The 22,389-nt window shown below is 37.3% G+C and overlaps 3 protein-coding genes and 1 non-coding gene across 4 annotated transcripts; all 4 read right to left on the reverse strand.

Moving 5' to 3' along the window:
- Positions 1–1,838: 1,838 nt before the first annotated feature.
- LOC126591644 (U2 spliceosomal RNA) lies at positions 1,839–2,033 on the reverse strand. The gene has a single exon (XR_007612460.1). It is a non-coding gene; the product is annotated as a U2 spliceosomal RNA (small nuclear RNA).
- A 1,038-nt stretch (positions 2,034–3,071) lies between these two features.
- LOC126590614 (30S ribosomal protein S20, chloroplastic-like) lies at positions 3,072–4,866 on the reverse strand. The gene is made up of 3 exons (XM_050256084.1): positions 4,636–4,866; positions 4,196–4,359; positions 3,072–3,422 (listed from the first exon to the last, which is right to left on the reverse strand). Exons 1-3 carry the CDS (start codon positions 4,790–4,792, stop codon positions 3,189–3,191), a joined length of 555 nt encoding a protein of 184 aa, XP_050112041.1. The 5' UTR covers positions 4,793–4,866; the 3' UTR covers positions 3,072–3,188.
- Positions 4,867–5,183: 317 nt separating this feature from the next.
- Positions 5,184–11,405, reverse strand: LOC126590434 (uncharacterized). Its single transcript, XM_050255897.1, has 13 exons — positions 11,236–11,405; positions 11,097–11,155; positions 10,887–10,958; positions 10,316–10,477; positions 9,738–9,811; positions 9,551–9,645; positions 8,817–8,924; positions 8,609–8,706; positions 7,058–7,195; positions 6,807–6,854; positions 6,179–6,293; positions 5,932–6,032; positions 5,184–5,455 (listed from the first exon to the last, which is right to left on the reverse strand). Exons 1-13 carry the CDS (start codon positions 11,303–11,305, stop codon positions 5,369–5,371), a joined length of 1,227 nt encoding a protein of 408 aa, XP_050111854.1. The 5' UTR covers positions 11,306–11,405; the 3' UTR covers positions 5,184–5,368.
- A 6,394-nt stretch (positions 11,406–17,799) lies between these two features.
- On the reverse strand, positions 17,800–20,668 carry LOC126588640 (protein CUP-SHAPED COTYLEDON 2-like). The gene is made up of 3 exons (XM_050253742.1): positions 19,783–20,668; positions 19,274–19,557; positions 17,800–18,585 (listed from the first exon to the last, which is right to left on the reverse strand). Exons 1-3 carry the CDS (start codon positions 19,967–19,969, stop codon positions 18,019–18,021), a joined length of 1,038 nt encoding a protein of 345 aa, XP_050109699.1. The 5' UTR covers positions 19,970–20,668; the 3' UTR covers positions 17,800–18,018.
- Positions 20,669–22,389: the final 1,721 nt, after the last annotated feature.

The following is a 22,389-nucleotide window of genomic DNA, read 5'->3' on the forward strand; positions in this document are numbered from 1 at the left end:
TGAAGATGGATGGTATTCCATATGCTAATTTGGTTGGAGGATTAATGTATTCTATGGTGTGTACTCGTTCTAATATTGCACATGTAGTTGGAATTGTTAGTGATTCATGCATAATCCTGGAAGAGAGCATTGGAATGCTGCTAAGTGGATACTAAGGTATTTACATGGAACGAGGGACAAAAGTATTTGTTTTGAAAGATGTGATGAAGGAATTGATAAGTTCTCAGTTGGATATGTGGACTCAGACTTTGCTAGAGACTTAGACAAGAGAAGATCGACGAATGGGTATGTGTTTACTATGACAAAAGGTCCTATATGATGGAGATTAATATTACAACAACAATGACACTATCAACCACAGAAGCAGAATACATGGCGATCGTTGATGCTATCAAAGAAGCAATGTGGACTATGGGGTTGTTAGGAGATTTAGGTGTAGAACAACACAAGTTGGATGTATATTGTGATAGCCAAAGTGTCATTTATTTGGCCAGATATCATGTACATCATGCTAGGACTAAGCATATTGATGTACGATATCATTTTGTGAGAGAAGTGGTAGCTGAATGTGAGATTCGTCTAAAAAAGGTTGCTACAGAAGATAATCTAGCTGACATGTTGACAGAGGTGGTTAATACAGCTAAGTTTGAGCACTGCTTGGATTTGGTGCAATTTAAGCAAGTTTGATCTTGCGATATGGTGGATCAACGGAAGTTGTTTGATGTCTCATTATGGATTTCATGCCAATGTGGAGATTGTTGGATTTGGCATTAAATCAACATGCCTAAACTAAAAACAAGAATCAAACAAGGATTAGGATATATTGGACGCAAGATATTGGGATTTGTGATTCCTAGTTGGTTTGGGATTTGGTTTTAGTATAGGATTTGGTTTCCTATATTCTAGGGACTTTGTGTAAACCTATGACATCTATTAGTATAAATAGATGGATGTGGGATAGAGTTTTGTGTGTGAGAGTTTCTGAGAGGCATAAGTTTGTATACTTGAGAGCACTTTGTGTTTGTGAGTTCTCTTGTATTTGTTGGTAATCAATAAAGCTTCCGTTGTTACAGAAGTACTCCTATATTGGAGGAACTTTGAAATCATTGTGTTTTTTTTATTGCTTGATTGGTTTTTGGTTTAGTTTACAACAATCTGGTGCACAAATGCAATTTTACCTGGGCGATTGGATATATTTTGGTGTCATTAAGTGTTCTTTGGTCTCTTTGCCAACAAAAATGGTTGGGTGGGTGCTGGCTAGTGACGTTAAAAATCCTCTTTTAGACTTTTATAATTTGTAGGACCTTGTTTTGTTTAGGTCTTCAGGGTAATTTTGCATTAGGTTAAATTTGTCAACAAAATTTTCATATTAAAGTGGGTGAAAAAAATAAAATAACGGGGTGGGCATAGCACCACTATTAAATTATTGTGTTCTTAAAGGCTTGAATTAATTTGAATTTCCTAATTCTATTTTGTTAGCAAGAATTCTAATGCAAAAATGTGATTGTCGAAGGATCGGAATTGAGTTAAGGAGCACGTTAAGGTGAGGTATCGTCATCTTTGGAGTTCGTCTCAAGGTTATGAACTAGTGATTTTCTACCCACACAAGAATTTAAGGCGTGCTTAATCTGTCGACATTAGGTAATTGATGCTAATCAACAATATTGGACGGCATCTTAAAACGTTTCTTAACATGAATTTTTATCGTTAAAATATACAGGAGGGTTTGAATTTACGATCTGAAATTCTGATGAAGAACTTGTTTTACTTTAGGCTAAAGTATGCTTGGCACGTTAGAAAGAATTGGCATAAAACCGTAAAAGATTTAACTAGTTTTGGTGGGGTGCGCCAGCCCGAGCAGTAGTGCAACACTTAGGCGACACTCAAGAGCCCCAATAGCAAGCTACTTTGATGAACTCTCCCCCTAAAAAAATTAATTTAATATCATGTGAACCATTAGCCCACGTATCAGATATTAAACTGATAAGAACAGATACTACACTTGATCTTAGCCAAAAGGCCGAGAAAGGTATGCCTAATCATTAGTCGTAAAACCTTATTTATTCAATCTCTTTGCTTAACCCATTGTTGCTGTGGCCGGTATGGGACGAAGATATTGGTGACTGTATATAGCCTTCGTAGAAGAGACCTGGTCATTTTAATTACTTCACAAACCAGGGAAATTAGCTGGAAGGAATCACCCGGTAATTACCTCGGGTCCATATGTAATATGTAATTAGATGTTAACGCAGACACATAATTAACTGTGTCTAACTAATATATACTTGCAGAAATGGAGGCAATATTTTGGCTTAAAAGCTTTTGGATCTGGACATGGAGTCCCTTCCTTGAACTCCAAGGAAACCGAAACTAATTCACATCATCACTGACTGAAATCCGACGAGGAGGAGGAGAAGGATCGTCATGGCCTCCTACTTTCAGAAATTTCAAACCTACCAATCAATCCGTAATTTGCAACTTTATATATGTTGGGGAAATTATATATTTAGTAGAGAGTCTGACATGTTATATTGTTAGTCCGACGTAGACTACTAATCGAGTTGAATCTTGTTTGAACGTGTAGGAAGCGAGCGCATGGTCATGTGTTATGGAAGTACTTAAAAAAGTGCAGGATTTTTGGGGGAGATGATGAAATTGCTGACCAATTAGTTGATACAGCTGAACCTCTTGTGGACGAGGGAATTTATGAGTAAAGTTTCAGGTAGCTACCGGCAAACCTACGAAACAGAAATAGATCGATCGAGTTCTCTCCAACCGGTCGAGGCACAGTTCTTGGGGAAGCGTAGTAGGGGAAGGTGGGGGCTGTCGTCGCTTGATAGAGGCAGAAACCAGGGACGACAGCCAAATATCGGCTATTGAACATGGCTAACCTCTAGTAGAAAACGGCAAGCCAAATATCGGCATCACTGCACAATCACATTCTTCCGACCCATCCTTTCTAGCTGAACTCTTCCATAGCATTTTCCCATTCAATGGGAAACATATTTTTCATGAGCCAGAGAGTAACTTAAACAACAGTCAGTAAGTATACAAATTTGGCGAACTAGAAGAAAAATGAATACGGTTAATCATGTACCATATAAAGGAGAGGTGCAAACATTCAAAGGACAAATGCTACACATTACAACGGCAAAATAGTAAACGACTGACCCAACAAAGGAGTTTTATCAGGCACTAGCAGCCTCTGTAGTTGGGGTGTACCAGCCGTGGTGGATTTCAACAGCTTTCTTTCTTCTAGCCAGTCGAGACTTTCTTCGTGCTCCAGTATTCCTGTGCAGAGTTCCCACCTTAACTGCTTTGTCAATGATGGAGTATGCCTCTCCAATGAGCTTCTCAATAGAAAGGACCTCTTCGGGTGCAGCATCTGGCTTCTTCTTCAGCCCATCCAGAGCTTCCAAAACCTGGTAAAGGTAGCCACTAATTAATCAATAGCAGGTAAACACGCCAACAGTGTCATTCAAATTTTATCTTGTCCATTACTTTCCAGCCAAAAGAAAAAAAATTAAAGGAAACTACACATTTAATAACAGAAACAGATATCACTTCCGGAACCTGTTGGGATAAAAATGGCATCACACTGCCGGATAAAACACAAATGTTTGTGGCTACCAATACAATATGTGGAAATATATATATCAGCCCAAGCATCCTTACAGTATATAAGCACATACAAACAGATGCTTTTAAAGACAAAATAATTTCTCCGGCACAACTTGTACCCACACCAAACACCAAACACCAATCCAATACTTTATCTTCGTGCAATTGTCTGACGATCACATAAAAAGATGCTCTTAAAGACAAACATGTAGATCGAGAAGTAAAGGTGCAACTGTTAATATTGCAGTGCAATCCATGAACCATCCATTTCTGCAGTAAAATGTCCTCAACTTAGAACCAGTATAATTTATCCAACCAAATAATGAAACCCAATGCAGAATTTGGTGGTTAGCCTCGATTATGAGAGCAATTTAGACACTGATATGGTTGCTCAATTCAGATGAGAATCCAAGACATCAAACATGGTCACAAGAAGCAAAACCCAAACAATGCAAGACAACTACTTTCTTCAACCCGAAAACAATCAGAATAAACTTATTTTACATACAATGCAAACCAAAAGAAGCAAAACCCCTCAGTTAAAATAAAATTAACTTGCCGAAAAGAGAAGTACCTTCTTCATCCGGGTTTTGATTTCGGATTTGCGGGATTTGTTGTAAATCCTCCTCTTTTCGGCCTGTCGAGCTCTCTTCACAGCAGAGTCGGGCTTCTTCGTGGTGACCTCACAAACAATGGAATGCCGAACCGGCCTCTGAAGTGGACTCACAGCCAGATACCCTGAAAATAGTCAAGCGAAAGATGTAGTTTTTCTCTTTTGATTTAACATTGTGCTCTGTATGGTTACTGATAAATGGATGATATGATACAAAAAAACCAAAATTTTACACCAAAAATGGAAAAATCTTCCACCCAATAACACGACTGAAATTTTTACTGCTGGGTTCCAATACCCAATATTTGAAATAAGCAAACTTTCAAAATTTTCAAAATTCCAAGAAGAAAAACGCAGTAAATTCAAGAGAGAGAGAGAGAGAGAGAGAGAGATTTGATTACCTTTGGAGAAGAAATTGGGAGAAAGGGTAGCTGAGAAACTGAGGGAAGTTGTGGAATGAGTAGTGGCAGAGGAAGTAGAAGGGCCATTGAGTGAAAGCTTGCTGAATCTGGAGGGGAGGGATAGGCATGGAGATAGGCAATGAATTGCAGCTGACATCTCTCTCGCTTTCTGAAATTGTTTGAAGCTCCGTCTGTAGAGTGTAGAAGAGAATCAGAGATGGCGCTTCCTCTTCCTCTGATTTTTATCCACTGCGGATATGAAATTCCTATCTTGGCCTGGGGCGGAGTTGAGTATGGAATTACTTTTCTGCCCCTCGTAATTTTATATTTTGTTATTTTATAAATATTTGCTGATTTTGAAGTTGTAAAAATTTCAAACGTAATTTTATGTCGATTAGATTAGAATGCTTCCATGATTTTATACGTTTAACGGATATTTCCAATGATAAAGATATATTTATCGATATTTCTCTAGATCAAAACGAAATTTAAATCCTTTGTTGTGCGCTAGTTTCATTAGAAATGATATATCTACCTTTAAACTGGAATTAACTGAGAAACTTGAGAGATTTCTCTTCGATGCTATATGGAATTCCAAATTCCGCTCTAGCTTTACGTATTTGAGTTCTGAATTCACAGGTAAACATACTTCCACTGTTAATCTGAACAAACTTTTGTATGCAACATATGGGAATAGTTAACTCATAAGCTGAACACGGTGGCTGGTGTTACTCTAGAATCGGTCCTCCGTCACCACCACCGGCTGAGCTTCAAGGTGCTTCCTAGCAAGGTACGGACCCATTTTAACAGCGTCGTGCAACTGCACAAAGAAAGGAATGAACAAGAGAAGATACGTAAGATGGTAACATGAGCGTTTACGATTGATTCCTTTGTTTAAGACAAAAATAGTGAAGACAACCTAAAAGGGTGACCTCAATCCAACAAGGTTCCCCGCTTGGCGAGGGTGTAAAGATAAGAACATTTTATTTTCTTATGTTAACCAATAGGTTAACATTTTCAGTTTTTTGTCCCACAACTTTTCCCTTCAATGGTTTTCAACTCTCACCCACACCACATATAGACCAGACAATTCACACAAATACATATTGATGGCAAATGAGTGACTATCGACTAGTGTGTATGGATCGAACAAAATTAAAGAAATGATCTGTACACCAGCGTGTACGCTTAGGTCCAACCGTTTTAATTATTCCGTGATGTAATCAAGGATCCCCCAAAACTCTCCCACTCTAAGAAAAATAAAAATGAAGGAAGGTTATGTACGATAGAACTAACCTTTGCCGCTATCCCAGAAAGAGATTGGTCGCCGGCAAGTTTACTTGACATGTTAAAAGCGGTGTGGATTGCCTTGCAGCAATTATATCTGGCTTCCATAGCTGAACAGTAATTTTCATTCACATGAAAAGAATAACTGTTATAAATTGTAAGAAAAGTATAAACCAATTCCATGTGGTTAATTCTGTATATTTATAAACTTGCAACGTAATAAATTGAATGATTACAGAGAAAAAGTGAAACAGACCTAGTTTAGTGGTTTCAGTAATTGGATCAGTCACTATATTTATTATCTCTTGCTTTGAGCAAATCTCCATCAGGCACCATGGGCGAGCCACCAATCCAGACAGCATTCTATATCCCTGAATTATCCACACTTAATAACCACCATAAATAGCAAATACCAAAAATATATACAATTACAAGTATTAGCATCAGATGTTGTATCAGATGCAGTAACAATATGAATTTTTATATCTTAATTTCTCCTATATGCCTACAGAAGTATCATCAAACTGTCAATTAAAATTTACTTTACACATTGTTCTTTACCACATGATCAAAGCGTAGCGCTTTGGTCACCGACAAACAAACACTTCCAAAGGTGATTCACAATATAAAAGGAAGCGTGTTTCCAAAAGCAATTAGTAATTACAGCAACGAATACCATAATAAACACATATTCAGTCTATTCAAGTATCATATTTGCAGATGGAAAAATATAACACACCTAAGGGGCAAAACCAAACTAAACGGAGAAAATAATTCGCATGTTATATAAACTCCAAACTTTCAATTATATACAGGTCCAAAAAAGTGTTCAACAGTCACACCACCAAAAAATTCACAATTCAAGATTTTATTAGAAGTTTTACCGCCAAACGAATTTCCAAATCCTGTTTGAGAACTGATAGGAAAAGACCCTGCCAATTGCATCAACAACTAAGTAAAACTTCAACACATTTTAAAGACTAAAATGAAGAATGACAAGCACGCTGAAAAACAAATTACAGAAATTGTTGGGCTCATGCCAAAGGATGAAAATTCAGGCAGGCAACCTGCACCCACGTGCAAAATATTTGGAGGTTTATGAAACAATAAAATTAAGAAGGAAAAAGCTGCTCACAGATGGTGTCAGCTTTGAACTCTTAGATGCTGTTTCATAAATCAAGCGTCGAAGGCTTTCTTCTGCATCACTAGTCAGTATCATGCTGTTTGCAGATCGAGTTTCCCCAGAAATGTTTCCAAGGGCATGTAAGGCAGCCTGTATTTTCATCAAGAACCATTTAAGTAAGAATTTGAATGTAAACTACAACAGATACTATCTTTTTTATCATCAACAAGTATTTGGAATCTTGGACAGATCACAAACACAGTTGTCAGTCAATTACTAGGAAACATCTTATATCCCATGTTCAGAATCCAAACTATTCATCATTTTATTGGCAAAACCAATATTCCAATGGATGCAATCAAAGAATAAAGTTGCTTTGGGATCCATGAAGGTAGTTCTTAGGTGGGGTCAACACATAAGATCATCTATGTTTACGTACGTTATAGCAGGCATTGTAATCTCTCTCCCAAAGGAAGGTACGTGCAATAATCTGTTACCCCCCTTACGTGATATGGCAACTAAGATGGGCTGGATCACAAAAGTCATTTAAATAAGGGTGTGATGGCTCCTAGGGGCAAAGGAACAAGGCCCATAAGGATACTATATCAAGTGAACATAGTCAACAAGTTATGTGGCAATTAGTGTCTGACTTAGAAGCCTCCTCCGGTCAAACAAGTGTCAGAGATTCTAGAAAACGTATCATAAGAGACCGGCTAGCATTCAGATTACCAAAAGCTGTTTGATTATTCAAATCGATTAACTTTTGACTATGGCATTATTAATCCCTAATAAGTTTCTTTATAAAAAATTAAAAATACTCCCACACCTCGAAAGCTCAACTATCCCCAATTTGATTATAGATGACAAGCTTCTACTACTGGGAGAAGAATACTCACGGCTCAGGATCTATTAAAAAATTTCATTTACAAGTTCATTGTGGAAGTTAATTGTCAGACCATATTTATCACATAACCCCATCCATGTTATTTGGCATGGAAGGTGTATCTAGTTGGCTGCAACAGTTAGTGGATTTAGAAGCAGGACATTGTAGTACAGCATACTCAATAGTTCAAAAAATAGGAAATTGTAGTATAGCATACTCCTCATTTGTCATCAGCTTCCTTTACCGTTTGGAAAGGTGTATACCATGACCATGCAAAACATGATGTCCTTGCAATGCCTAGTTTTTCTACTCCTATTTCTGTATTCCTTGCATGTACTTTTTTTTACAAATAGACAAAGACGGAGACTAGTTAGTACCTAAAATAGGGAGTTAAAATAAGAAGATTATCTTATATCACTATATCTCTTTCCACGACCAAGGTAATGAGTGTTCTAATCCTTACTGTGAACTCTGACAGCATTTTAATCTTGGATCTTATAGTTCAGAGTTAGCTACTTACTAAAGAGCACACGCGCGCACACACACACCCTTTGATACAGGAGAGGCTTCAGATTCAATCAAATTGGCAAATTAAAACATGATAAGGAACATAAAAAATTGTATTAAAAAAAAGGCTGGAGAACTTAGAGCCATAAAGCTAAAATACTAGATTCACTAACCAGTTGTTTACCACGTCCATGTCTATCAAAGGCTGCATAGATAACATGTCTTGCAACTGGTGGTGAACTCGACAATAAACGCTGAGCTCCTTGAGTTGCTAAGATCATCCCAAAAAAACCAGGTTTTAATTTCTTGATGATGATGGTAGATATGTTTCACGTTATGAAAACCATTTCTCAAGCCTAGTGAAGGCACTGGCATACTTACATGACCCTATTTGACCGAGTGCTTCAAGTGCAGATTCACATTCATCTATTTCTTGAGTTTCGGATGAACTAAGTATCCTGTCTATGGCTGATAATACAGTTTTTAAGTCTGCAAAATCAATATTAGTATCAAAATCAATTCATGACCGCTTTTTCATTTTTATGATCTTTGGTAAAGCAATTATATATATTTTTTTAAGTAACAAATCTCAAAGTCTACCTTTTGAAATCATTTAAGACCATCGCCAAAAGAGAATAAATAGCATGCGACAGAAGCTATATATGTAATGCTACATGCTGGATAACTCAGTGATTTGAGTGGCATATCATGGTCCAAGGTATTATGTTAGCGCTCTCTTTCAAACCTAATAGGAAAATTGGGGGCCAAGTGCAACTGGAGATTTGGAGGTAGCTTTGATTCTTTGGATAAATGCAAGCAAGCTAGCCAAAAACCAAAAACAAATTAAGGGTGTCCACTAAAGAAGACTCTTTTCTTCTTTTTCTCTGGGTCCGAAAATGGGATGACAAGTGCCTCAATAGCAGTGCTGCACTAAAATTAAGCATGATATGAGTCCTCGAAATACAGGTAAAAAAGCTACCAAATGAGCCAGAAATAATGCAGGCACTAGACTACAGGGCTTCTAAATGCAGGATGAAAGGTAAAAACAACAGCCTTATAATACTCTGAATGATGAAAGTAGATATTATTCATCGTATACAAGTTTCAAGACCTACTCAATTCATCTGCAAGTATGTAATTCTCCTTGGACAGAATTCTTCCACTAATCATCATTGCCCTTGTTCTTAAAATCGACTCCATTGATTTGTTGCTACAAAAGTTATACAACCATATTTCTGTAAGACTTTAGGCGATGTAGAGTATTCAAAACAAAACAGATAACAAAAAATGTTGTTTAAACACCTGATTATAGAACTAAGCAGTTGCAGAAGGGTGCTTGCAGACAAAAACTCTCTACCATGCTCGATCTCTGTCAACTTTATCATTTGACACATACACAAGAACATCTCAATATAAGGTTTTTAAGCAAGGAAAAGAGTATCAAAAGAAAACAATACCAGAAATTTGGAATTCTCTATTGATTGGATTGTAAAAGAAAAAAAAAATGAGAGAACTTAAGATGGATGCCATTCACTTGGAGATAATACATACATATTAAGGGCCACATTTCTCTTAAGCATTGTGTACTAAACATTGGTCCTGGAACAAAGTAGTGGACCTGATTTTTCATCTTCATATAATTTATGTATGCTTAGTTATTCTGCATATCTGATTTTTGAGTTTTAATACAGAGCTTGCAGTAAATTATGATCAGTACATGGCATGAAATGGAGCACCAAAGGAGCTAATATGGAGAGCTGGAAAATAGATAGTTTTGCAGATTGTGCGTGAGAGAGAGAGAGAGAGAGAGAGAGAGAGAGAGAGAGAGAGAGAGAGAGGGAGAGGGAGAGAGAGCAGTGTGCAGATGATCAATGGCCAACCTCATACAAAAGCTCCAAAATGCTCAAGGTTGAAAGGGTATCATTTGGGTTGTTGATTTCTGCCTCAAAAAGTCCAAGTAGATTTGACTTTTGAACTACTGATGCCACATTGGTGGAGATAGAGAATAGCTTCACTATCAAAGCCAGAACTCGGACCCGTCCCTGCAAAACATTAATATGATATTTTTTTTTTTTTTTTAAGTAAGCAGAGAAAATCAGCAAATAATCTAGAATCAGAGACAGCACAGTAGCATACATGATACTTGGAAGTTTGCACAGAGATTGTAAATGCATAGAAAAACTTTTCATTCGACTGTCTAAAACTGGTACATCTATACAAATGGATTAAACTATCCCTTTCTTACAACCACTTTAATGACATGCCTCTGATGCACATTTCAACAACACAAAATAGTCAAGTATCACTACAATGTTGTGTAGCAGAAAAATGCGAAAGACCAGCATAGCTGATAACTAGTTTTCTTTTACAGTTCTTTCACTAAAATAAAGGCAAAATTTCAGGAAAGTTTAACTGTACATTTATAAATCACAAAAGTAACAACCACCCTACCACTGAAGAGCATTGGTCTGCTAGAGCTCCAAGATGTGTAGCCTCTTTATTATTAGCTGGGAAAACAATATCCTACATATTGACAGTAAGAGATTTTCAGTAAGAGATATTCATAAGCTATCACAAAGTAGGTATTCATTAAAACAACATTTTTGGAGATCAAAATTTAAACAAGTTATGGGTATAAGCAGAAAAAAGGGGTTACTTGAGAATGACGGGAAGAGGGAAGCGATCGAGAAATTCCTTAGCTGATGCGTCGTTTTGAAAACCTGCAAAACACAGTGATATTTGTTAAAAAATAGCTTAGAAAAACTGGAAGGAAAGCGAGTGGCAGCGGTTTAGTGCTTACCGGGGTAGCTTGCGAAATCGGAAGCAGCTTCGAGTAGCTGAGTTGGGTCGTCCACCGAGTACTCCTCCATAACTTACAGCACAAGCAGTCGCACTGAAACGATGTGCGCGTCTCAGAGAGAGAGAGAGAGAGAGTGGGGGCAGGGATTCGAGAAATTTTTAGTTGTTACGGGTAGGGTAGACGTCACGTGTTTTTATGTAAGCTTTTAATTTTTAAGTTATTAATTTTTTAACACACATAATTCATTATTTTTATAGGAACATATAGTGTACCATCTCGTGTGACGGTCATACTTAAAAATTCCTTTATGATACAATGGGTTTTGACACGTGTTGATTAGAGGGGAATACGAAATTAACAATAAATCGTTTCAGTCAGAGATATTGTGGACTGGGCCCAAAGACACCCATACAAAAGTTATTTCACTACACGTTGATGGGCAAATTAACCCTCCTTCCCATGCAGATTTTGCACTGTATGAGGCGGTGTACTTTGGTCATCGGGTCATTGATATATCAAAGCCGAGTCGGTGGCTCCAAAAAATGCATTTGCGGTAGTTCCAACTCGAGTTGGAAGTTCCAAACCTTCGCTCACTTTTTTTATTGTTATTTAAGGGCTATTGACCTAAAATATAGATTAAACTAGAGTTTGTTTAGTCATATGTATTAAACAAATTGACATTATAACAACTAACATCTTTGTAATAAAAGGTCAATCAATTTGACAATTTTCGTTCGTTTTCGTTTTTATTTTTGAATATTGCATGAACTGTGGCGCTAATTTGTGCGACTAATGGAGGATGTTTTGGGTGTCTAGGCCCATGGGGGGACTGCAGTCCTCATGTTATACTTTTGTTTCCATTGGGCCTTTAGCCCACCATTATACCAAGATAACAATTTAGTTGTACTTCTTTTATGTCTCCAGTTCGACTCTAGTTCATTGTAAGTTCAATGTCAAATTATTATAGTTAGTTTAGTATGTGACATAGCCCAAATACTCTATCCATAAATATAACTAGACCTGGCATTCGTATCGTGTTTTCCGTGTTCGTGTCATTTTCGTGTCATACCTGATATCTTAACGGGTCGTGTCGTGTAACACCCGTTAAAATAAAAGGGTAAAATGACCCGACCTGAAATCAACCCGATAATATTAATAGGTAATATGACCCGACCCGTTACCCGTTAAGAAAAATATATTTTAAACCAATAAATAATCAAATGAAAAACATAATACTAAATAAGAATATAAATACCATATTGTCACATCTAAAACATAAAAACGCAATTTTCTTTTAAGTATATTTTCACTTACTTAAAGTCTTTAATAGTTTTTTAATTAATGTAGAAGTGTAAAAAAATATAGAAAAACTATATAAATGCTCGTAATGACAAGCTTTACAACTTTTACGAATAGCTTAACTTCGAAATTCGCCACTATAATCATATAAATCATAGATCAAATTTTAACCCTTGATTCTTGTTTACATTTACACTTCATTTTTCTCATCAAATTTTTTTTTTCAGATTTTCTTTTTTGAAAACTTGATCTATTAGAGGATGCAGGAAGATGAACGGTTTGGATCGTTGATATTATATTCAGAGTTTTACGGTTAGTGAAAATATTGCTTGATGTTTATAAAGTTTCTACAAACTATATGACATCGACTCATATTTCAGTTAATCGTAAATATCGAAACGTGATATCAAAGATCTGAACCGTTCATCTTCTTACACCCGCTAAATGATCATGTTTTCAAAAAAGAAAATTTTAAAAATGAAATTCAGTAAGAAGAATAAAGCGTAAATGGCAATCGACGATTAAATATAAATTTAAGGTTTATGAATTATAGTGTTGGATTTCGAAGCTGACCCTTTCATGCAAGTTGTAAAGTTTGTCATTATGAGTGATTGTATATTTTTTTTTACATTTTTCACACTTCTACAATAATTATTATTAATTTTATTAATTTTGCCCTCAAATAAAAAACATTAGTCATGAAGGTTTGGAGGATTTTAAAAATTTAAACGATAATGTAAGTGTAACCATTATCTACTTGTGGAGGAATAATGATGAATCACGAGTGTTTATATATTCTTTCACATTTTTCATACTTGTATGTATGTCTTCTTAATTCTTACCTATACAAATATTATATTAGTTTATTTTAATTTTGGACAACAACATGTTAAGTAAAATTTATCCTAGTAATGATAATAAGGAACTCTCATAATAAAAATAAATAATGACTAAAACTTTTTTCTTAACAGGTTGAAACGGGTTACCCACGTGTTATCCGCGTGTATACCCGTTAAGAACCCGTTATTAACAGGTTCTTAACGGGTCACCCGATAATGACCCGATAAGTTATCGTGTTGATCCGAAACCCGTTATTTTCGTGTCGTTTTCGTGTCGTGTCACCGTGTCGTGTCAAAAACTGCCGGGTCTAAATATAACCCGTATCATTGTATTATAGGCCAAGACAAGAATAAAACGTAGTAAAAGAGTCCTAATTCCCTTACTTGTTTAATTTTAAATTCCTTTCGGGCCAAAACGCGGGCTGCTTTCATCACAAATTTATTAATTCCGGTCTGGGTAGGACAATTGCTTTGGGCTATTTTGAAGCTATGCTAGTTGGTTACAAAAAAAATAAAATCTACTTTTATTCGATATCCGAGTTATACGTAATCATTTGCCTTCATAAGTAAATAAGCAAACATTTTATATATAAAACTGAACCATAAATCAAATAAGTAATAACGAAATTTTCACGTTGATGCGTCATTCGGATCGGTTTGATCGTTCGGATGATTTTCGCCTAACCCTAGATAGGTCAAGATAATCACAATGTCAACTTGTGCAATCAAATCACTATTACAAATATGTCACATGTATGTAAGAGGATAAGAATAATAAGCCAAGAAATACCAGAGATGCAATCATACGCATAAGAAAAAAGACCTTGATATATATAAACACCAAAAATACACAGAGACTCATAATTCACTTCTCCTTCCATAAATTCCAAACCCTAGCTTTTAGTGTTTGGCTCTTTCTTGTTCGATTTCATTCTGTTTGGCTTCAAACCCTGCTTTCATACCTTGACCATCACAAAATAATCCACTGCAAAGGAAATAATAAAAACTCAAGCCAAACAGGGTACAACGCGTGCCATGCTATTTCCATGAAAAAATCCTCCGATGGTCCTCCAATGGTCCCACGTAAGTACCCCCCCCCAAAACCCAAAAGAGAAAACACATACCCTAAAAATTCACACTGCTCATTGCCTTCCCATGCACAGATCATACCCCTCCATTTTCAACCTTAATGTACCAAAAACTCTGACCACACTTTATCATTATGGACTTTCACCATTGGGTTCCCTCCACGTGGCGGGAGATCAACGTACAGCAGCTTGTACATGATTGCATCTGAGTCACACGATGTTGGTCATGTTTGTTTGTGACTTGTAAAACTGAAAACATGCATCTGGTTTTGGATTTTTTTCAAGGTTTTAGGTTTCTGATGGACAATGGCAATGGTCTGTGGGCTGTAATATTTCCAAATTTAAACACCAACTGGCAACAGGTTTTTTAATATTTTTTAGAATACACAATCTTTTTTTTTTCGTTCTTTCGGATTCATCTTGGTACAAATAGTCTGAAATAACCAAACCAAATTTAGTCACGAAGTGATGGCAGCAGTTTTGCAGAAGCAGAATACCCATTTATTAACTTTTTTTTGTTTTTTTATTTTATATTACTAAGGATTGGTTTGGTATTGATGTGCTTTGAAAAAAAGCTGCTTCTGCTTTGCTGTGAGAATAAGAGGCTGTGAAATAAAGCTGTAGAGTGTTTGGTAAACTTTTTTTGTAAAAATGCTTTTGAAAAAAAAAAAACAGTATTATAGTGTTTGGTAAACTTTTATGTAAAACAGATGTGAAAAAAAACCGGTTTTTCAAAGCTAGGTTTTGCAGCTTCTTGTTTTTGGTTTTTTTCACCCAAAACTATGAAAAGAAGTTGAAGCTGAATGTTTACCAAACACAAAAAAGCTTCCAGCTTTTTTTTATACCAGTTTTTTTCATAATCACCTCAGACCTAAGGGTATGGAAATGGAAATGCCTTTCTAGCTAAAAACGTCTTAATAGGAAAATGTAAATGTCAAGGGTTTTTTGCTCTAATAGGATGAGCTAAATGAGTTCTCCCATTTTAACAAGTCCGGCCACGTGTTTTACTTGCACCCCCTAGTTTTCTAATTGGTTGTGTACTATAGACGTTCCTTCACCCTCCCCCACCCCCTTCCCCTCTCACCTCTCCCGATCCTTGCAAAGCACGAAGTCTTGTTGGCTTGGGGTCGCCCTTAGTTTTTCTAATCGGAGCATGAACAATGACATATCATGATAAAAAGTAGTGGTAACTCGCGGATTTACCTCTCCGCACACGTGGGATGTAGAAGATTTTTTTGCTCCCACGGGGATGAAGGGCTTCCCCATTTCAAGAGATAACCTGAAACCATAAACCTCTAATACTGCCCCTTTATAGTAACTCCCGGCCAGGTGTTTTAGCGTGAACAATGACAAAGAGTGGTATAAGTGGCGGTAACTCTTCATTTAGACTTTAGCACTAGAGACGCTTTAACAATATTTGTTTCTGCATCCAAGACTATGTGTTTGATTCCCTCCTCTCCCAGTAGCAGTGTGATATGAAACAATGAAAATTATGAGTAGGGTAATGCAGCCGTCCAAACAAGGAGGAAAAGTAAATGCAAGGTTGCATAATGTGTTGGCTAGGAAGATACATGGTCCCTCCCAAAGCTAATAAGCTAAGCTGACAAAGAAAGAACACAATGTAATGTAACAGATAGAGTACTCAATTTGTCCCTTCTATAAGACTATATCTAGGAGCAGTACCCACTAGGAGAGCAGTGTCCTTAAGCCTCAAGGGTCTCTTTATTAATTACCCTATAGAGTCTGTGCGAATGTGAAAGGTAACCATCCATGTCTAACAAGTTCAACTCACCATTAATGATTTAGATGGTGGATGTTTGTGACAGTTGAACAACAGCAAAATCCTCCAGAAAATAAACCCTTTTTTTTTTACAAATTTTTTAATTATTATTATTATTAAGGGGATAGGAGGTCCTAAACTATTACAATAATTTAGAAGAGTAGGAGTTTCGAACTCATGACGTATAAGTAGAAACTCAACATCTTATTACCTAGGATATTAAACCACATGCGATGTTTACAAATCACAACAGGTTTGGTATGTTAAAACTAGCAATTCGCCTGATCACCAGAAAATCTAAAAGAAAGTCATGTCATGATTCATTCGCACAATGTCGTTTGGCCAACTTCATCTAGCCCCTAAGGCGACAACGGAATGCTAGTTGCCTTTCCCTTAACTTATTTGGTAACCCAAACGTACGTGACATAACCCCATTATAATTAAAAGAGACAAGTGGCATATCCTACATTTGTGGATCTCTATTAGAAAGTTTTTAAACTCATTAAATATTTGAGAAAACAAGTCTCATACCCGGGGTGTTTGAAATTCTGGAGCTCGATTGTTAGGACACGTGTCTATGTTGCCACACATCATATAGAATCACTTGAGATCCCACCCAAAAGAGGAATGACCTATATGACCGACTGTATAGAAGAATCTCTTCAAGGATGGAACTCTATCGAACAAGACGTGACGAGTCTCAAACATGTCATGTCTCATCCACCGAATGAGTTTATCATCTCCACCAAACGAGTTTAGCGTATTTTCTTCTAACTTTACTGTACTCCTTCACATTTAGTAATGTTGTAAAATAATTGGAATCGATTAACTTTTCAAGGTCATTACTCAAGGACTAATCCAAAAAATAATCACCTAGTTTGAAAATCATTTAGCTATTTTGTAATTAAGATATTTCATATTTTATTTATTCAATTCTACTTAAAATGATATAACAATTTTTGACCTGGTTAATTTTGACAAGCATGATCTTTGGATATATAATTCCAGTAATCAACTACATTATTATAGAATAACCGAAACGAAAGAAAGCATAAAAGAATGTAGCTAGTATTTCCTCACATATAGATAAGTGTTTATTTCTTTTTTTACCTAAGAAAATAAAATTATAACCGTTAAATTTTTGTTTAAGAATATAAAATCAAAATCTAACCGTTAAAATGTCCAAATTATCTATACACACTAATCAAATGGAAAACGATCAAATATAAAGGTTATAATACCTTCATGTTCTTTTAAATTCAAGAATGCTATCAAACAAGACTGAAGCATCTGGCATCTGTAAGACAATAATTGGCAAACCCAATGCAGAAATCAATGAGCCAGATTCCCGAACGAACTTAATACATCCCAAGCCCAACGACAAATCAAACATCATCACAAACTAACTACTTAAGTAACAAAACATCACCGCAGAGTCAAACTAAAAGAGTTATAATCCGATCAACTCTTCATATATTTTCAATCCCCGCTACTTAAAATTCGTATTCGTTTATATATTTTCTTGGCTACCGTAGATTCTTCAGCAGAAAATAATCACTTACTAAATTCACCATTAGATTACTTAGGTAATAAAACACACCAGAGTCGGTCGTAGTCTCATGCAGTCATAATCACAGGCCAAACATAAAACAAACATAAACTACTGATAATGTCACAACTGAAATACCGAAACTAGCCCTGCTACTACTAATTGAATCGGGCGTTTTCGAATAAAAAGTCTGAAACACCCCCGCACGTGTGGAAGCCTCCATGATTTTCAAAGACACTCGGTCTTGTAGTAGTTCCACATGCAATCAAGCTCCGTGGGGCCAACTGCCCTGGCTTCCTCGGACACCGGAGGCCAGTTCCCAGTGAAATCGACGGAGGATCCGCCGCCAGCAACAGAGCTGCCAACGTGGACAGGAGGATGAGCCGGCATTGGGGAGAAGAAGAAGGGCAGCTGGAGATTCTCCTGCAGAGACCGGAGGCTCGGGAAGGCCGAGACGCCTCCAAAGTTCGGCGGCTGGGGCGGAGGAGGGTGAGCCAGGTCGAAGCATGAGGCTGGGAGGTTGAAGCCATTATTGCTGGGGTTGGTGGAGAAACAGGACACGTGCTCCCTGGGGATTGGACTGTCGTAAGAGCAGCCGTCGCCGGCGGCGGAGATGGGTTGGTAAGGGGAGGAGTCGAGGAGGGGCGGGAGAGAAACGGAGGAGGGGGAGCTGGGTTCTGGGTAGAGAGAGACGCTGCTGGTGGAGCCGTTGCCCATCCGAGTCTTTTTGGATCCGGGTCCGTTGGCGGCTGATCCGCTACTCTTCTGGAAAACCCGGGAAATGACCCACTCGTCCTGCACGTGTATTGAATCAATGCCATAAGCAAAATTGGAGAAAAAACCAGTCAGCTTTTTGAGAAAAATTAGTCCTGTGGGTAGGTGGTGACGTTCCTATATGCATAATTTAAACCCCAACGTAATTAATGCAAAAAATACGAAATGGCAGCAAACGAGGAGACCTCATAGAAATTATAGCAGAAAAACGACCGTCACACAGTAAATTGATGGGTTATGTGTGTTAAAAAAGTTAATAACTTAAAAATTAAAAATTTTCACCACTTACATTAAAAACACATGATGTACTATCCGTGTTCCCGTCATAACAAAAAATTTCTCCAGAATAACAATGTGACCTATTTTGATAACTGAGCTACAAGATCTTGCTCCGGAATTTTATTTATGCCCAAAACATTCAAGTTTCAGGTGTTTGATGCCATGATACAAGATAGCATGGAGGAGGATATACGGAGGACCAACTGAGACATCCTCTACCATTGAAAGCCATTAATTAACATTAGTAAAATCTGCATAGATGGTTAAATTTACCTAACCCTAGCTAGCGACCCCCACTGTACCAACTAATTTACCTAACCCTAGCTGTAAATGATGTAGTACTACTAAAAATCAAAACTTTACATGTTAAGATGTAGCTTAGACATGCATGAGCGTCAAAGTTTCCAATATAACTTTAGGGAGAGAGGACCTTGGAGCTCCGGGAGAGATAGTGGTAGGCAAATTTGCCTTCAAGACGGTACTCATGCATGACCCAGTTGGATTTTTCACCCTTGGGAGCTCTACCGCGGTAAAAAACCAAAGTCTTCTTCATCCCAACGAGCGCGCAAGTCTTGGAGCTGTAAATCTCCCTGTCCTTTCCGGTGGCTTTCCAGTACCCGGCTTCAGTTGCCCTGTTGGTTCGGAGCCCCGTCGGGTATTTCCGGTCACGCAGGCTGAAAAAGTACCACTCTTTCTCCCCCATCTTTGCCTTGTCTGCAAATTTATTCAAAACCAACGCTTAAATACTAATTATAATCAACACCCAACATTATTAATTCATTTCAAGTTATGTACAAGAAAAATTGTTATAATCCAACCCGAACACTTAGAAACTAACTACAACTAAAACCCAAATTTAGAAATCAATTATTTCAGGTTATGTACATGAAATAATGTGATTAATTAGCATGAGGTGGAGTTAAGTAGTTGATTAATTACCAGGGAGCTCCCAAGGCTCACACTTGTTGAGGTCGACTTCAGCAATGGCACGGCCGGTGAAGCTGCTGTCGAGGACCTTCTTGAGGAGGTAGTAGGTGATGAGCTCCTCATCGGTGGGGTGGAAACGGAAGCCGGGTGGCAGGTGGGTGTTGTGATCAAAGTGGGTGGAGAAGCTCATGATGTCCATGGGTGTCGAGAGAGAGAAATCAAACAAACAACGAGAAAGTCGTTGGGAAGAAAACCCAGAAGGGACTTTTGGAGTGTCTAGGTTTTAAAGAAGGTGTGATTGTTTCATGAAAGTTGTTGGAGGTCAGGAAAGAGTGGAGTGGAGTGAGGGGTTTTGAGAGTGAGGGGTTGAGTGTTTGTTTTGTAGCTGCAAGATTTGGTTTTAGGGAGAGAGAGAAGGAGAGAGGAAGAGTGTGAGAAGGGTTTGATGGATCTGAGTGGCAGAGAGAGAGGGGAAAAGGTGAAGGAGATATAATAACTAATAAGGTATGATATGGCTGGAAAAATCTGTGTTTTTCTCTGCCCTCTCTGCCGTATCCATTACCTCTCTTTCTCTCTCCTCTTTCTTTCTCCCCCTGTAAAGAGAGAGAAAGTGTGTGTGATGTATGTGTCTGAGGAAATGGGCTGTGCAGAGCTGGGGTAGTCTGTTTAGAGTATGCGTGCGTGCGTGAGAAAGTGTGCAGGTATTCCTCTGTCAGTGAAGAAAATGAAAGGGAGGGAACAGAAAGTAGTTTTATGAGAGAGCCCTTTTGAGTTTATGTGAGAAGGAAAATAAATAAGAGGAGGGGAAAATAAATTTTTATTTTTTGTAAAAATCAATTTTCCATTTTTTAAATATTAGAAAAAAAAGAGAGGTAAAGATTTTCACCATGTATCGATAAAGCTGTTGCAAATCTCTCATGTCAGCACAGTACATATAATAATAATAAATCCAAAACAAGCACAGAGAGCCTTGGTGCTTTAATACACACCATCTATGTAGGTTTTTTTTTTTTTTTTTTTTTTTTCAAATATTTTATTTTATTTTACATTTTCCCTGCTAATTAAGAATTTGTAAATAAGAGGATTCTCTCTCCTCTTATGCTTATCTTCTTCTCTCTCATCCTCTTACATATTATTTTTTATCTTATTATCTTTATAAAAAATTCAATATAAGATGTTGACGTGGTTAAACTGTAACTGTTCAAATAGAAGGGGAGGGAATGGGAGAGAGATTAGGAGGGGAGAGAATCCTCCTCCCTACATGAATGCTCCGCCTCATGTTTTTTACACGATTCATTTGCTAACATTATAAAATATCGTGTCAAAAATATAAAAATGTAGAAAATTCATGAATCTCACTTTTGAGAGAGTATGCTTCGCATTCCTCAAGCGTTTAAAGCACCCCGTATAAACTTTATCAAAATGTAAGGTATTCCCTTCAACATTGGAAGTTAAGAGTTAAACCAAAATATTAAGTCAATATTATAAACTACCACAGTTAATCATCCGCCACAAAATTAACTTCTCTAAGAACATGTCCACCGGTACTTTAAATGCCAAGGCAGTTGGATTAAAATGCCCTTATCCCATAAAATGTTGGTCCATGGCCTAAAATTTGGCAGGCAACTTGTGGGCTTGAGGAAGCCCATCGAACTGCCTGTCGAAGAATTGTTGGGCCTTGAGCTCGATGCCAATGACGATGTGAGTGCGGTGATAGAGTGGGCCCCCCCCCCCACATGCGCAACCTAGAGCCAAGCAACTCGTTTATTCGCGTGCCTTAGTTGTTGGATTTTCCAATAATAAAAAAATTGAAAAAATATTTTGTTGTGCCACATTGCCATGTAGCACAATTTAGCGCATCTGATTTCATAAATTGAGAAAAATTACTCTTTAGAATAAATATTAATGACAATTCAAGTGTCTTGTCCTTGCCCTTACCCTCCCAAAAACATAAGAAAACTATTGGAATCAAGCATATGAGCTTACAATATGTGTTTTATGTCTTAAAAGTAAGATGGGAAACAATTTAATGTATAAGAAGAAGAAAAAAGCTATGGCATTATGCATGCATGCATGGTTTCTAGTATTCTGCATTCACTTTTTTCATATAAAGATTAGGCAAAAGAACTGGAGCTTTGGAAGTGAGATTGAGAGAGTGATTGGATTTTCGTACTACTGCTCGCTTTTTAACACTGTTGGAGTCTGGGGATTCACATTACTGGTTGCGCATCACAATTTCATGCTAATTAGGCCCCGTTTGGGATTGAGGTGATTTTAAAAAAAGCCACTGTGAAAAAAAGCTGAGGGTCATTTTTGTGTTTGGTAAACTGAAAAAAAAGGGCTTATTTTGGAAGCTGCTGTGAGAATAAGCTGAAAATCAAAGGAAAAGCTGAAGCTGCTATTTGCTGCTTTGAAAAAAAGCCAGTTTTTTCAAAGCACATGGAGCTACAGTGCTCCTTTAATGAAAAGACACACTATCATCCTGCTTTTTTTTCCAAAAGCACTTTCACAAAAAAGTTTACCAAACACTCTACTGGCTTTATTTCACAGCCGCTTATTCTCACAGCACAGCCGCTTATTCTCACAGCAGCTTTTTTTCAAAGCACAGCAATACCAAAC

The sequence above is a fragment of the Malus sylvestris genome, chromosome 11 (assembly GCF_916048215.2).
Source record: "Malus sylvestris chromosome 11, drMalSylv7.2, whole genome shotgun sequence".
Taxonomy (NCBI): domain Eukaryota; kingdom Viridiplantae; phylum Streptophyta; class Magnoliopsida; order Rosales; family Rosaceae; genus Malus; species Malus sylvestris.

What these genes read in the sequence shown, in the direction of transcription:
- LOC126588640 (XM_050253742.1), bottom strand. Translation starts at nt 19,969, where the DNA reads ATGGACATCATGAGCTTCTCCACCCACTTTGATCACAACACCCACCTG. An exon ending in TGAGCCTTGGGAGCTCCCTG is followed by an intron (nt 19,558 to 19,782) that starts GTAATTAATCAA and finishes ATAAATTTGCAG; the next exon opens with ACAAGGCAAAGATGGGGGAG. An exon ending in ATCTCTCCCGGAGCTCCAAG is followed by an intron (nt 18,586 to 19,273) that starts GTCCTCTCTCCC and finishes ATACACGTGCAG; the next exon opens with GACGAGTGGGTCATTTCCCG.
- LOC126590434 (XM_050255897.1), bottom strand. Translation starts at nt 11,305, where the DNA reads ATGGAGGAGTACTCGGTGGACGACCCAACTCAGCTACTCGAAGCTGCT. An exon ending in CAGACCAATGCTCTTCAGTG is followed by an intron (nt 10,478 to 10,886) that starts GTAGGGTGGTTG and finishes AATGTTTTGCAG; the next exon opens with GGACGGGTCCGAGTTCTGGC. An exon ending in ATTTGGAAATTCGTTTGGCG is followed by an intron (nt 6,294 to 6,806) that starts GTAAAACTTCTA and finishes TGGATAATTCAG; the next exon opens with GGATATAGAATGCTGTCTGG.
- LOC126590614 (XM_050256084.1), bottom strand. Translation starts at nt 4,792, where the DNA reads ATGTCAGCTGCAATTCATTGCCTATCTCCATGCCTATCCCTCCCCTCC. An exon ending in TCCCAATTTCTTCTCCAAAG is followed by an intron (nt 4,360 to 4,635) that starts GTAATCAAATCT and finishes GACTATTTTCAG; the next exon opens with GGTATCTGGCTGTGAGTCCA. An exon ending in TCAAAACCCGGATGAAGAAG is followed by an intron (nt 3,423 to 4,195) that starts GTACTTCTCTTT and finishes TACCTTTACCAG; the next exon opens with GTTTTGGAAGCTCTGGATGG.